This window comes from Corvus cornix, chromosome 2 (assembly GCF_000738735.6).
Source record: "Corvus cornix cornix isolate S_Up_H32 chromosome 2, ASM73873v5, whole genome shotgun sequence".
In the NCBI taxonomy this organism is placed as follows: domain Eukaryota; kingdom Metazoa; phylum Chordata; class Aves; order Passeriformes; family Corvidae; genus Corvus; species Corvus cornix.
The window spans coordinates 135,943,622-135,958,819 of NC_046333.1; the positions used below are offsets into that span (position 1 = coordinate 135,943,622).

Below are 15,198 nucleotides of genomic sequence, written 5' to 3' on the forward strand. Positions count from 1 at the left end.
CAAGAGAAATTAAAATAAGGCTTACAACAGATGGAGACCATAAAAGGAATTAGGAAGCCACATTCTAAAACAGGAGCTGAACAGTTTACAAATAAAAATTAAGTGTAACTAACATCTGGAAGTTTTCAGAATAAACTGAACAAAGGCACTGAGAAATAAAGTCTTTCTTGGAATGGTAGCTTTTATTATGAATAATTCAGGCATGTGGGACTTGCAAAGACTAGCGAGATGAAAACATGAGGTGACCAGCCACCTGATTGTCACAAACAATAAGGTCTTCCGGGAAATAGGTGGGACCTGTGTCCAAAGTAGAGCTTACTCACAGAGGTGAACTGTAGGAAATACATTAAAAAAGTGTAATAACCATCGTGCCTAGAAGGAAATCAGAGACTTACAGTCCAAAGATGTGTTTGACTGTCTTTTAAGTAAGCAGAAGACACAGATCACCATACTTGTTATAACAGTTAAAATTTACTGAGGCTCAGAGGAAAGTCAGGTTATTCCAGACAATAAAATGTAAATTCCCACTAGAATTGCATCCAAAAATACTTCCTCAGAAAGTTCTGGTGACTACCAGAACTTCATGGTCTGTCTCTCAGTGTGTGAAGAATTTAAGCCATAGAAGAACATAAATTATCCTGCTCTGGTGTCATACCATATTGGCACTATGGAGACCCAACACCTTTAAGGAGAAAAGAAAAAGAAGAAACCACAACAGAAATGGACGAGGTTTTGTAGATGTGCTCTTCAGGCACACACAAATGCTACTGATGACTTCTGAAACAATTGGCACCAGACTTTTTTTAAGCACTGAACTGTTGTTGGGCTCTTAGATGCTAATCAGGAACATGAAATTAAAGGAATGTGGAATATAACACTGAATGACATTCTTGCTTCCAAGAAACCAAAAGAAAAAACAACTGCTGGTCAGGAAGGTAGGAAGTGGTTGCCATAAAGCTTAGAAATTCATCTTTGAGTGTACTACATACAAGCGATCCTAATCTAGCTCATGACAATATGAGTGATTAAAAGAAGTGATAGGTTTTTTTCATCAGAGAGTGGAAAATAGCAATTAAGGCATAGAGTACAATTAAATACTGACATGCAGGAAAAAAACTGGCTAGGAAAAAGATTGCTGTGAGCTGGCCAAAGTACACAATTTCAAATACCTACTGAGAGTTTTTCTCCAATGAGAGAAAGAAGAAAATAATTTTAAATGTCTGAGGAAACTCCCTACAGACTTGACCCCAAAGAAGGCCCCCTAGGAAACTCATAGTGAATGCTGGGCTATCAAGTGTGGAATAAATTCTGAGAATTTCATGGGAATTATTAAACTAGACATGCTAAAAGGCTAGAGAATAGGGAATCCAATACTCCATCACCTAATTTGGCAAAAATGGAGACAGTCACTGGGAAAGGTGCATTCATCCAAGAACTGAAAACTGGAAAATGATCAAGAAATCTGGACAGCCAAGTTAGCACATGAGCTAACCATTAACTCAGATTTGATTATTGCTAATAACTCCCTAATAAATTCCAGAAACTGTGACAGTAAGCTTGTGGAAAACCCCCTTCAAAAGGGTCTTGGGTTTGCAGATAGCAAGCAATAGTTTCTTAAGCAATATTCCCCTCTAGAGATCAAACCTCTTAATAGTGTTTTACATTAACATTTATTCAGGCAAGGAAATATGAAAAATGCTTGAAATTTTCTTCAGGGTGATCTCACCTGCTGTTAAAGAAATTATTTGTTATTCCACTTCACTTTTTTCTGGTAAGCAACAAACACTATAACAGAAAATCCATTGCAAAATGTGAAAAAACAGATGTAGTAGACACTGATAAAGGATGGAAGGATGAACTTACAAGCTTTTCTGTGAATTTATTCCAATTACTATTGAATGCACAAAACTCAAACGGCCCAAGAAATTTCTTGGTCAGAAATGAGTTCTTCGAAGCAAAGGTACAAATCATACTGCACACTATAAGACTAACAAGAAAACTGAAGGATACTGGTAAGAAAATATGCCCCTAAGCAAGAAGATACATAACCAATCTTGCATAACAGTAAATCTGCAGAAAAGGTTATTAGCTGTTATTTTAGATAACAAAGAAAGCATTACTTTATTTTCCAGAGTGGAGACTGAATGCCAGCAGAAATGGAGCAAAAAAAAACCAGTAGGAAAAATTAGTACCACTATTGCACTATCACTGACTGTGTGGCAATTTAAGAATGAATGGAGTTGTATATGTCTACTCAAAAGATTCATGGCTACCCTCTCACTTAACCTGTTTCCTGTATTGGTGTCAACAGAAATTGAAGTGCTTCCATGTAAGCTGAAGGCACCAGCATGAAACTGCATCAAAGACAATGAGTGCCTCACTGCTGTCAGGTGACTCCTGCAAGCCAGCAGTGCTGTCAGCTTCGCAGAGACCGCTCCATGTGCACCCTCCCCAAGTAAGCTGCTGTAAGGATCTGTTTAGAGTCAGAGCATGTGTGCAGTGGCCTCCTAACACTGTAACAGCCAATAACTTGTGAGGGCTTTAGCAGTAGTGCAGGTTGGTGGCCTGAGTTCCTGTCCAGCTCAGAAGCTGGCAATCAGTACTTGCTTATAGCTTAAAAATTTCAACAGTTTTCCAGATTTCTTTCCAGTAAGAACTAAATGCACTGAAAATAAAAGAATCCCCAGAGACTTCTTGTTGCTGTTATTATACTATGATACCATTTCTGTTAGCTTTAGGACCGCAGTGAGATACAAGCACAAGAAGAATATCTTAACAAAACTGGAAAGCTCTATCTGAACTACAGGCTGAGAAAACACATTAAGTTCAACTGCTCCAAGTAAGCCTAAGTGCCATCATGTTCTGCCACCACACTCCCCAGCTTCCACTGGAAGAAACACTAGGCAGATGTGACAGGAAGGAGAGGGGATGTGGTCCAACAGACACCACACACCCTCTCTGAACAATCAAAGAATTAAGTTGGTGGTGTTATTGCCTTGAAGCTCAGAGGCTTTCAGATATCCCAGTAATACACAGAGAGTCCACCAGCCTCGACCATTCAACATTTGGTGTTATAAGTAAACCATAGAAGGGGGCCTGAGATTGTTACTTTGGCGAAACAGTTCATAGAAGCAGAGCAAGCCTGAATCCCATTTTGTTTCATGACATACAGGATGAACAATCAATAAAAGTCCAAAAGGGATCCTTTTCATTTGGTAGAAGTAAATGATCTCTTAAATACTACATCATTCCTAAAGAGAAGGAAAATTAATTCAGACTGCTTGAACTAGACTAAGCCAACAGAATCTAATCCTGAACAGGTTCACACTGTAGTAAAGGAAAAGTGGAGGAAAATGACTAAATTAAAGGATATGTAGGAAAAAAGGCCACATGGGAAAACTTTTCAAAGGGCTGTATTTATTAAACTGCCTAAGAAAAGCACAGGAGATAAAAACTGAGAAAATAATTAATGTGATATGCATACATTTAGAAAGTCCATATGTAGATGTGCACATACGAATTCTAATTTCCTCACAAATAAAACTGGTAGAATCTTCAAATTTTGTTTCAAATAATTTCATGCCTTATATTTTATTTGATTCTGGACCAAAATCAAGTACAACAGTTTTCAAGTTTTCTGCTAAACTAAAACAATATGAATTCTAAAAGAAATTTCCAATTTTGTGATTCTATTAAAAAATATGTTTGTCATTTTATTATAACTTTAGTTAATATATATTACAAAATAGATTACTTCCTTTAGTTATCCATAGGAGCAGGAGTCTGACTCAAATCATTATTTATATTTTCAAGCAATATGAAAATATTGAAAATAAAGCATCAATAGAATCCAAAATTAGATTTTGTTTCAATAATATGATATTATGTTATTTCTGAAACTGTAAGTTCTGCAAGAGAACTTTTTCCCATAGAAATTTTTACTAAACAGAACTTGTCTTTATTTTTAAACATTTAAAATTCTCTTTTCATTTAGTGCTTTTTGAAAACTAGAAAAGAGCTTTTTTTCTGCCAGGCTGATAATACAGTGCTGAAAACTTCAATAGGAATGTCATTGAAATCCAAGCCAGTCTTCAGGGACTCAGAGAAAGGAGCTCCATCAGGAAGTTTGATCAGGCAGGGAATGAAACAAATTAGAAGTTATTTAGATTGGAGTAAATTTTTTTTGAGTTGGCAAAGGGAAAATAGCCTGCTTGAAGTCATGTCATCTTTAATTTGGTAAGTTATTTATTTTCTTGTAATCCTATTTGAAGTATCAACATTTCCAGTACATTAACTTGATTGGCAGAGGTGCTGTATGACTTGGGATAAGCCCCAGTAAAAATTTTTGTTCCTGTCTGAGGTGCTCCAACTTCTGAATGAGTTCCCCTCAGCTGAAAACGTTCATGCCTTAGGAACATCATCACATGCCTATTACCCCCAAACATCACATCAAGTCAAAACTTCAGCGAGACAGAGAGCAGCATTCTGGCCTCATCTCATTTTAATCTCAGTAACTGATCTGAAAGAAACTCTAAATCATGGCAAATAAGACTCAACTAACTGAGTAAAAAGGATATTATGATTTTGAAAAGTAGCAGAACTGAGAAAAGGTAGTTCATAAAAGTCTGCAGGACCACAGCACATCATTATAGGCAGAACTATCTATCTAGGACAATAGGAAGTAGTATTTGAAATCTGAAACTTGTATGAATTGTACAGATATTGCACATTTTTCACCTTACCATTTTGTATTCTTTCCAACTTTTCTGAAAATCCAGACTTCCATCTTCTCGGTGCTGTATAACTGTCCATCCTCCTCCAGCAATTTCCATATTGCAAAAGACCTATGCAGTAAATAAAAAAGAAGAATTGAAAAACCCAAACCAACAATAAAACAAGTTTTCATTGGAATCCTGGCATCTTAGGGGGGAAAGCTATTTGTGAATCACAGTGTTAAGGAAGTGTGTTTTCCTATGCGCTCATGCCCGATTCCCTCAATGACACCTCCGTCATTTGATTACAACCAGTTCTCTCGTTACGTTTAGTGTAATTCTCCCCGTAATATCTCCTTTCAGTAGAACATCTCCCCATCCTCCCCCTCTGCTTCTTCAGCTTTCCCTTCACACTTTCTCCATGCTCTTTTTTCTCTTTTTGCTGCAGTGCCTCTGAAACCACTCCCTTCCTCATAACAAAGAAGAGTAATTCTTTAAGTGATAATAATGTTTTCTACAGCTTTTAGCAGAGTGCCATTTGGTCTCAGAGAGAATCTTGAGAATTCTTACAGAAAACACTCATCCTAGGAGTCTGAAATGTAGCACAGATGAGGTTTCCTCTCCTGTTACTACTGCTATACTTTGCCAGAGATAAAAGCAGTACATGAACAGCCATTGTAATGAGGTTATTCTGTTTTGCTTCGAATTGTGATGTTACCTACCGAGTTACAGGCAGTGTCCCAAAATGGGAACAGGTGACCTCAGAGCAAACTGCCTTGTACTGACAGAGAACAGAGCTAGAAACAGGCTCAAGAACAGAGGTCTGTGACACAAGTTCAGAAGTTAAGATCTATACTAAATATGTAAGATCATGCCCTGTTACCATTGCACTAATAAAATTATAAGTTAGATACTGAAGATTCTATGTATAAAGAATAATGAAACAATTTCACAATTTTGCTGACCCTTGATGTTAGAATATTGTGTAGACTGAAATCTGTTACCAATCTTAAATAATCCAAATGATAACAAAAATGGATATTAACTTTCATTCACTTCACTCTTGTTACATCATCCTTTCAAAAATATAGAAGATAAATTATGAAAAAAATTGAAATACTGCTTGTGCATTTGCTCTTCTTGGTATGTGACAAGTGGCAATAATTTTTGTTTCTGTTTTTGTAGGACACTTGATTTGAAGATCTAAGTTTCTCAGTGTTACTCATTCAAGCAACTTTTCCTGATTTCATTCCTATGTATTCATCCACGCCATATCGACACTGCAACTATCCTACATTTCATTTTTCTGGCTTTTAAATAGCTGTATTCTGCTTTTTAAGTAAGATGTCAGTATGTAAGAGTGTTGAAAAAGTCTAGCTTTTAACACTCACATCAGCAAGGGTCAATCCATTAAGCGCGGGTTGGTAATTTAAAGCTTTGACAAATTGGAGGTTACTATGCAACACAGTTGAAAAAAAATTTGTCCTGCAGCTGATTAGAGGACCATATTCTTCCCTTAGGAAAAGCCATTCTAAATTTCTCGTACTCATAAGAACTGTCATAGTAACAATATGCAAGTGTTTTTGTTTTAATTTGCACCAGGCATGCCAAGTGAAGTCCCTGTGAAAGTACAGGAAGGAAATAGAACACCAGGGCAAACATGAACTTGATTCAGGGTAACCACAAGAAAATCCACAATTTTCTAGACAAACATTTTGGCCTTATTCCTTCTTCAGGGAAGCCACTGTGAGTCAAAACATTTATCTACAGGATTTAATGTCTTTAGTCTGATTTACAGTGAAAATTTCTAAAAGATGGATTTACTTTCCATATAAGTCATTTCAAGCTCCCATGAATCCACTGCCAATTTTTAAAGTATTGAATCCTCGACTGTATTAAGACTACTCATTTCAAAGACACAAGCAAATTTTGGGATTTTCATACTACAGTATAATGACATACCTATGAAAAGACTGAAGTTTTCTGAATATATCAAATTGAAAGAGAAAACTGCACAGTGAAATAAAGATTTGCCAGCAGCACATTTTTCACTAGCCATCATTGTGTGGTCTGGCACTTTCCCCGGTGGTAGACACAAACACCTGCCCATATTAACAGGAGTTCCAAGGTGATTGTGGATGTTACTGTGCATAGCTCTAGCCTTGTCTGTCCCAGAAAAGATAAAGCCATTAAACACTATTTAAGGTGTTCTGATAGTTAACCCTCTATTAGAAAAGTAAAGGATGAAAATGACTGAATTTGTATGCACCTCTAGATTCTGAGTTTATAATTAATAAAATAAGCTAACTTAGAATAAAAGGCCATCCAAAATATTGGACTCTTGCGCTTCCTTAAATGCATGGGTAGAAATTCTCAAGCTCCTAAAAGGCAAATATGGGATTATTTCTATTTATTTTAATTTTATGGACTAAATTATTAAAAATTTCATAATTAGCATTCAGAGAAAAGCTCAATTTTAAAGTAAATAGAAGATGCAAAATTACTACAATTGCATTTTAAGTTCAAGTCTACATTGTTGGCATGGAGAAACAAGCTTGAGACCAGACCTTTGAAATTCAGGGTATGTGTGTGCTATGCAGAAAGTCTGATGACAAATATTTTGGATGACAGTTTCCACAGCACAGAGGGATAGCATACATTTAATGGGTTAAAATTCAGCCAGATATGCTCAGAGAGAGCATCAGCACCAATTTAGTGGGAAATCCATAAGAAGAAACCAGAGGGGAAGGAGTGAAGAACACAGCAATTGCTTTTGCAGAATCATAAAAACACAGATCCACAGACCCCAGCAGCCACTGATAACATTACATTTTCAGTGTAGTTCACCCAGAGGTTGGCAAAAGTCATGCTTGTGAGGGCATTAGAGGAGACAGTGAGCCAGTCAATACATTGGTCCAAGGGGAGATTCAGAGGTCCTGTTTGCAGTCAGACCAATCACACCTGGCCTACGTTGGCTGCCAAAGGTGACTTGGCTCATTCAGCTCCAAAATGGGGACAACCTCACTTCCACTCCTCTCTTCCTCATCAGAAGCCTTGCTTCCCCTGTAGTTAACCCAGCTTTGCTGAGGACTGAGAGGATTCTTCTTGCCTTTGCTTTCACTTGGAACAATCATTTGTCCAAATTATCAGGCCCTGCACATACACAGATCAGAGTAAGCCAATTAATTAGCTTAATAGTTTATCTTTTTCTCTTTCCATATCAAAAATATTAAGGTCTTTTTAAACAGATATTAATCACTAATTTTTGATGCAGGGCTTGATGACTAATGAATTATATTAATTAACTGTTGAAGCTAGGAACATGAAACAAAAATTGTAGTCTAAAGCATATGTGAGCATATAAAAATGGTGCATAAATGGTATGGAGCTGTAAGCATGAAGGATAGTTTTTAATGAATATATTAATATGAAACCAACAAAACACTAGAACAGAGAGTAACATTTGTATATATGACAAAGGTATTTTCCATTGAATATCAGGATTCTAGTAAATATCCCTTAGAAAATGAAATGAAGGTATATTGTGACCTGGTGTATAAAATTGCTGTGAATGAGATCGTTGCCTGTGGCTGTGAGTGCTACAGAAGGTAACAATATATTAGGCCTCTTAAGAGCTGTCAGAGCTGTGCATTGCATTGTGGTAATCCAGATAACTAAGCTGGCTTTAAGCAAGCAAGTATGTCTCCATGGTGTACCTATCAGGATATTAAAGCAATCTGACTGTGTGCTACCTCTGGGCTAATTAGTGCTGGCACAGTGCTGCACTGATGTGATTTTGAAGTTATCTCAGCTGGAGTTAGTTCAGCTATCTGCATAGTGCTACCTTGCAGCTTGTCTAAATGACCTTAATATCTGAAAAAACACCTGTTAAAGCAATTACACTCCTCACTTGACTAACATGAACATGCCTGGGATCAGCTCTTACAGTGTTATTGCTAGGGCAAGACAGAAACAGGTGGTATCAGAAGTGCCCTCAACACACAGAAACAACACTCTTGCATTTTCTTGCTAAAAAAGGAACCCTCCAGGAAAACATAATGCAACAATATCAGTTGAGTTGTGATATCTCTACTGATTGATAGCAGTGTCTGTAAACAGGGATATAGTGGAAACAGAGGGTGGCTTCCATTGTGTCATTGTCCTTATACTGCCAGTGAATTGTGTTTGAGATAAATATACCAGAATTATCAATGTCACAGTGCTTTTAGGTAACCATTGTCTTTAATTGCAGCCCAGCTTCTGGGCATGGTTTATGAACTTCAGTAAGGCTAAGAAAAGCTGCTCCAACTGGTACATGCAATTTGGACATAGATGTTACATGTCTTTTTTGAGGTGAGTGGAGCAATTTCTACAGGACTGTTTTTATTATTCTTGTCTTGCTCAATAATGCTTAAAGGGATTTCTGTATTTTATGTCATGTCAATTATTTTTTCATTCACATTCACCAGAATTATATTGATCTTGTCCTATAAAGCTCTCCCAACCCAATTCTTCTTATGATTTAATGAACTCTAATTCCATGCTAAACTATAACCTCTTGATATTGACATGATTCCAAAGCCTTCTTATAATACCAAACTCAGTTTAGCAATAAGTTCTACATATCATATGATCATAATATTGCTATAAATGATAATATTGGTAATAATTTTTGCAGTCTGAGGGTCACCGTTTTACTGCAGTAAGAATAAACTCACCAGACAGAAGTGGTTCCCTCCCTCCTGTCTGGCCCACTTTATGGCCACCACCGTATTTCCCTCTGCCAGGTAATCAGCCCTTAGTCTTGGTGGCTTCTCCCAGTGGTGCCCTTTCAGAGGGACAGCCAGCATTCCTCCATGGAGAAGTTTGGCTTAGGTTATCCTCTCATGTTCCTAGCCTCAACAGACTCAGGTATCTTAGCAACAAAAGCCTAGCAAAAAATAGTCTCCTTTATAGACTAATGTTTCATTTGCATAAAAAAACACTCCCTCCCAAGTCTCTTTTTTGAGAAGGATGGGATTATACATGCTTCATCATTTCAAGCAGTGCTAGTACTCAGCATGCTGTGTTCTTTACAGCCAAGACCACTTTTCCCTGTCCCCTATAAGAGAAGCAGGATTTTTGTAAATCCTTATCTTTAAAAACTACTCATTCTGCTATTTCTTTCCCCATGCTACCAGATAATCCCCTAGATCAGCTTCCTCATTATCACACCTTACAAAATCACTTCTAAATTTTATTGCAGATTTATTTGCAGCCATAGTCTGATTCAACTGAGCTTGCCAAGTGGGAGGAAATGAGTCAACTATTGAGTGTATGTTGGAACTTAGGAAGGATTCTCTGTCAGTGGGAAAGAAGAATGTCTGGAATAATACAGTTAATCATTTTCTCAGTCTATTGTGCTTTTTAAAGACTGAGTATAACACAAGTTTTTGTACCAGTACAATATTTTGTGGAATGATAACTTCAGTAAAGGCTTGAAGTGCTCCTTTAAGTTCAGAGCAACATCATATTAACAAACAAGAAAATAAACCCAGTCTTTACCTTTTTAGGATCTGACACATTGTTAATATAAATAGTGTAGACCCCACTTTTGTTAAAACCAGATTGGTATACATCTGCACAGTCTCTGAACGGCTTTTCTTCTTCCTTTTTTGCATTCTTTAGTAAAACTGCAAAACAAAAAACATGATAAGTTACAACCACAGTCTTAAGCATTTCTGTATCTAGGAAGTCCACTTTTGCACACTGCATTCCTTTAAAAAATACACAGTAATGATTGTACTGTGTTTCTTACATAGTTCAGGCACTTGGCAACTTCTAGTAAAGAACTAGCACAAAGCTTTCGGACAGATGGCAGAGTAGGCACCAGAAATCATGATGCAAATAGCTAAACAGAGCATCCTGTCTACTGAGAGGTAACACAGCATGTTCCTTCTGAGTGCAAAGGTCTGTCCCACTGCAGGTGTTGCCTCTGACCACAGCTGTACCTGGGAGGTTGACAAAGAATGCCCCAGAGATGGTACATGAAGGTGGAAAGCGTGTTCAGCGTTGTGATCTGACACAGATGCTCACCTAAGACAGCAATGCTGGAAGGAGAGAGCTTGTGCTGTTCATGAAGTAATGACTTTTGAGCAGCATAGGAGCTTGGGGCAAGGCAGCTGCTTGCTTAAATTTATTTTTTAGAAGATAATAATTTAATTATTTTCATATCTACATTCATAAAGGTTGCTAAATACAATGAAAGAAAAACAGTGCTACTGAAGTCAGATGGAAAGATTTTTAGAATACATTTTGGCTCAGCACAGGGAAACAGTTAGTGTTATAACACCAGTGCAGATCTTGATCCTGTATATTACAGACAGACCATATATATATATGAGTCTGGGCTGAGAAACCAGGAGTGCAAAATGTTGAGAATCCTAGTCTTGAACAACCAGGAAATTTCCTGTAGAAGGAGTAACATCTGACTGTGTTCTTCACTTTCACAAACAAAAGTAGTATGATCCCACACAATAGTGAAGGGTATGATTTCATTTCAACAACACATATTTTAAGCACATCAGTATTCCCATGGAAATCCATCCATCTACTCAGATTCTTAAAGTTAAACATGTCCTTAAGCGATGTGGCGGGCTCAGGCCAGCACTTCATTAATCCCTACAATAAGGATACAATATTTAAGTCTTCCAGACACACTCATCCTCTGGTGACAGATACTTCTTTTTCATTTTTGGCTTGAAAGTGTGAGCTATAGATACGAAAGGGACTACGTCTTATTCACTCTCAATGAAGTGTCCTGTGCTGCAAATCTGGTGTTTAATGACACTGATGTGCATCAGGGCAATGGCATGTGGGACTATCTGGGTCATAGATGGCGAGAATAATGCCGTAGTTGGAAATACTATCTTCCCTTTGAACACCTCAAAGCAGTATTTTAGGATGGCAAATTCCTGCCAGAGCAATTGGTATTAATACCATTTCACAGATGGGGAAATTGAGGGAAAAAAAAGGTCAAACATTTTACCTCAGTCATTCCATGAAAAGGTGAAAATAGAAAAATAGTGAGAAATCCAATCCTGACTGTAAGACTATACTGCTCTCTAAGTAGGCATTTTACACAAAAGTAATATTATTCTTTCCCTTTTATGTGTTTTACATTATTATTTTAAAATTTTATTTTAAGAAAAAAATTCCCTTACTTCTCCCCTTCCATGTATTGGTTGCATATTTATTATTTTTATTCAATGTTATCAATAAAAATAAAACCTAATTCATATATTTGCATATGAAATTCAGTTAGGAAATCAATGGCTTTCAAACTTGGCCATATTTGGAAAAGGTAGTGCTGGCAGTGCTGTAGATTACACACTTCCCTGTGACATGGCAGGGAGTGAGGTCCTTAGCAAGGTGCACATCAACTGTGCACTCTCTCAAAGGTGCCATTTTTTAGATAAGACATAGAACTGAGGCCTTCATGATTTGCATTAATTAAAGACTTCATGGTACTTTCTGTAAGCAGATGGTGGTGGTATCTGTGGCCAAAGTCCAACCTGAATAATTACTTGGGGCTGGAGCCAAAGCCTAGAGGAGTTAAAGCAAAGCCTCTCACTGATTTCAGAGGGTTTTAGAATAGATCCATTCTTTCTGGCCTGAATTTCTCTAGCACTTTTGTTTCAACTGGAGACATCAGTCCCTCCTGTCTAAAAATTATATTTCATTGTGCAGACACAGTGCTCATTTCCTTCAGTCTAAAAGTATTTATTAGCTGTATGTAGTGAGATTATCTTACCTCTTACTTAACCGTTATACACACATTGAAAACCACTTGGAAATAAGTACTAAGAGTCATTAAAGGAAATTTGAATTTGGGTCCTTTGTAAATGAAATTTAGACAAAAGAAACCATGAGTATATTCTAAAGTTTGTATTATTAAAATTTTAAACAAGGTAAGATTTTACTATCAGAGAAAATATCTTTGAGAGTAATTTTCTAAAGAGGTGGATCTCTAGGAAGCATCCTTAGAAATAAATTATCTTCTCATGCTTAAAAACTAAAAGAAACACAATAAAATGGATGTTTTCGTGAGAGATGAAGTTGAAAAAGATAGAAAAATGTCATAGATATAGACACTTTATTCCCACCCTTCCTCTTAGAATCAGACAGCTGAAGCAGCTGAGATCACAGAGAGCAAACATGTAATTTCCTAAAAACTAAGCAATCCAATACGCGTTTGGGTTTTTTTGCACCAGGGGTTTTATTCCACTGTAGCCAGGAGAAGATGGCTTTCCTTGGGTCCCTCTCACCCCTCTTGCAGGAGCTGGTGCTCCCACTGGAAGAAAAGCCCAGCTCCTTCACAAGGACCTACTATTACAGATTGCAGCACAGTATATTAAGCATGACAAGCACAAGGTTTAGTTTTTCTTAATACATCACACTGTAATTTGCAAGAACAGCCAAACTTGACAGAAAATTAATACTCAGGAATGTTACTGGTAATGTACTTTTAGCATAAAATATGTTTTCTCTAAAATATGTTTTCTCTAAGGTTTGCTGTTGTTTTTCTAACTTAATATTCCATACAGTTTCCAAACCACTTCTACCTACTATAGCTCTAGACTATTTTTTTCTACAAGACTGTATAGACCTTGAATCCTTTACATATTAAGGGAAGTCCCTGAATGACGTATTGGCTCACATATGGTAGATGTGTAAGTAAATTTTTTAAAAAGTAAGAAAGTTTAAATAAATTTGCTCTAAAACCAAATATGTAGCCATTAAATTCCTTTGTCAGCTTCAAGATATTGACTTTACACAAACTTCTAATGTTAGTTTAGCTGTTTTCAAATACAATGTCTATGACAGATTTTTATGTACCTGAAGAAAAAGATAAGTCCGTGTCAAGCAAAATAATATTAGCATTTTTTTAAACCTGAATGCTTAGCCAAGATTTGGGACCCAGGAGGGATTTTTTATTGGCTTCTCTGGATGAATAAACTGGTGAGGAAGTCAAGCTCCCTTAAAGCAATGATACCTATGCGGAAAGTCCTGTTTTTCTGAACAGAAGGAGAACCAACAATAAAAATATTTTTTTCACTGCACTTCCAAAAGTCTTCTGGGTAACTTTTAGCCCAATAACTTTCTCCTTGGGCTAAGCTATCTGTTTTTCCCTACTTGATGTGAATTATTTCCTTCAGTTATCAGTCCTTCAGCTGTTCCTTTTGCTCAGTGCCCTGGATGATGACTGGGGTCCAGGCAATACGGGAAGTACCATCCATAACTGCCCAGGCCCTATGGATGAACAGGAACCCAAATCAGTGAGGTCTCTGTCAGCCCTTAGGCTCTGCAGCACCAGGGCTGAGCAGGTGTCCTGCTCACAGGATATTAACCCTCAGTAGAAAGCCAGGGTCAGCACCTGAGGCTGTAGCCTCTTCAGTTTTCTTAGAAAGGTTTACCTGTGCTAGCAAGTGAGAGAGCTCAGATATATAGGGCTTTTTTCCCTAATCAATAGTCAGTGGAATTTAACTGATTGATAGTTATGTGTGTCTCTGTGTAGAGTGAGACTATTTCTCTGCTATCAGCTGTAAAATTAAATCAATAGTAAATTAGTTTATTTCCTAACAGCTATCACAAATGGAGGATGTTTGCTTTTCTGCCCAGGTTTAAAGAAATACCAACTGACTACTAAGAATAAATATCTTCTGAAATATTTAGTAATCTAGTGTTCTCCTCTAGGAATATGAAATTGAAAGCATACAGTATCTGTCTTTTTTCCTAGCTGTATGAAAAATAATCTATTTGGGGTTTTTTAACTGAGATTTCTGGTTGTTTTTGAGAAAATTAAGTTGTCTCTTTTCAGGTCTCCATCAGATATCTGGTGAATGAATAGCACAGCTTGTCTGTAAGCAATAAAGAATGCTAAAACACAGTTCATTATATTGACGGAATCAATAAATCACAATCATATTTCCTAAATTATTTGAGATCTGAACTGCTATGTTTGTGAAGTCACTTGAGACTGAGTTAATCACTAGACTCTTATGTCCTTTAGCAATACTGACAACAAATGAAAAACAGTTGTTTGTTTTTCTGCATGATAGTGACTTATTTGGACAGATGTGCAGGGATTTCTTTAGTGTCTGAGTGAATTATTATATTTTCATTGTTTCAATGTTTTATTTACATGCCTAATTTTCTTATAGAAGTACCAAAGAGGCACTTAAAATTTTTTTTCATGCTTTTGAAGTCAGAAGGGAAAAGTCTTTCTCCATATCTTATTGGCATATATAATTGACTTAAACATTAGCTGCGCTATCAAAAGCACTGAGGTAATAGTTTATGTCCCTTGTTGAACAACTCCTTAAAAATCAAAAAGGAGAAGGTTGTAAATCGATGTTTTTTACCTAAAGTTGCTACATTCCAGGACAGGGTCATCCAAGGACTGCCAAACAGTGGTTTCTGTCTAAATCCGGACTGCAAATAAATT

The 15,198-nt window shown here is 36.9% G+C and overlaps 1 protein-coding gene across 1 annotated transcript in view; it reads right to left on the reverse strand.

Annotated features, from left to right (window-relative positions):
• Positions 1-15,198, reverse strand: part of ANGPT1 (angiopoietin 1) — a 157,185-nt gene that overhangs the window by 50,015 nt on the left and 91,972 nt on the right. Inside the window, exons 5-6 of the mRNA XM_010404855.4 lie at positions 10,257-10,384; positions 4,743-4,844 (exon numbers count right to left, since the gene is read on the reverse strand). Coding sequence (XP_010403157.1) covers positions 4,743-4,844; positions 10,257-10,384 — 230 coding nt within the window. The remainder of the gene's footprint in view (positions 1-4,742; positions 4,845-10,256; positions 10,385-15,198) is intronic.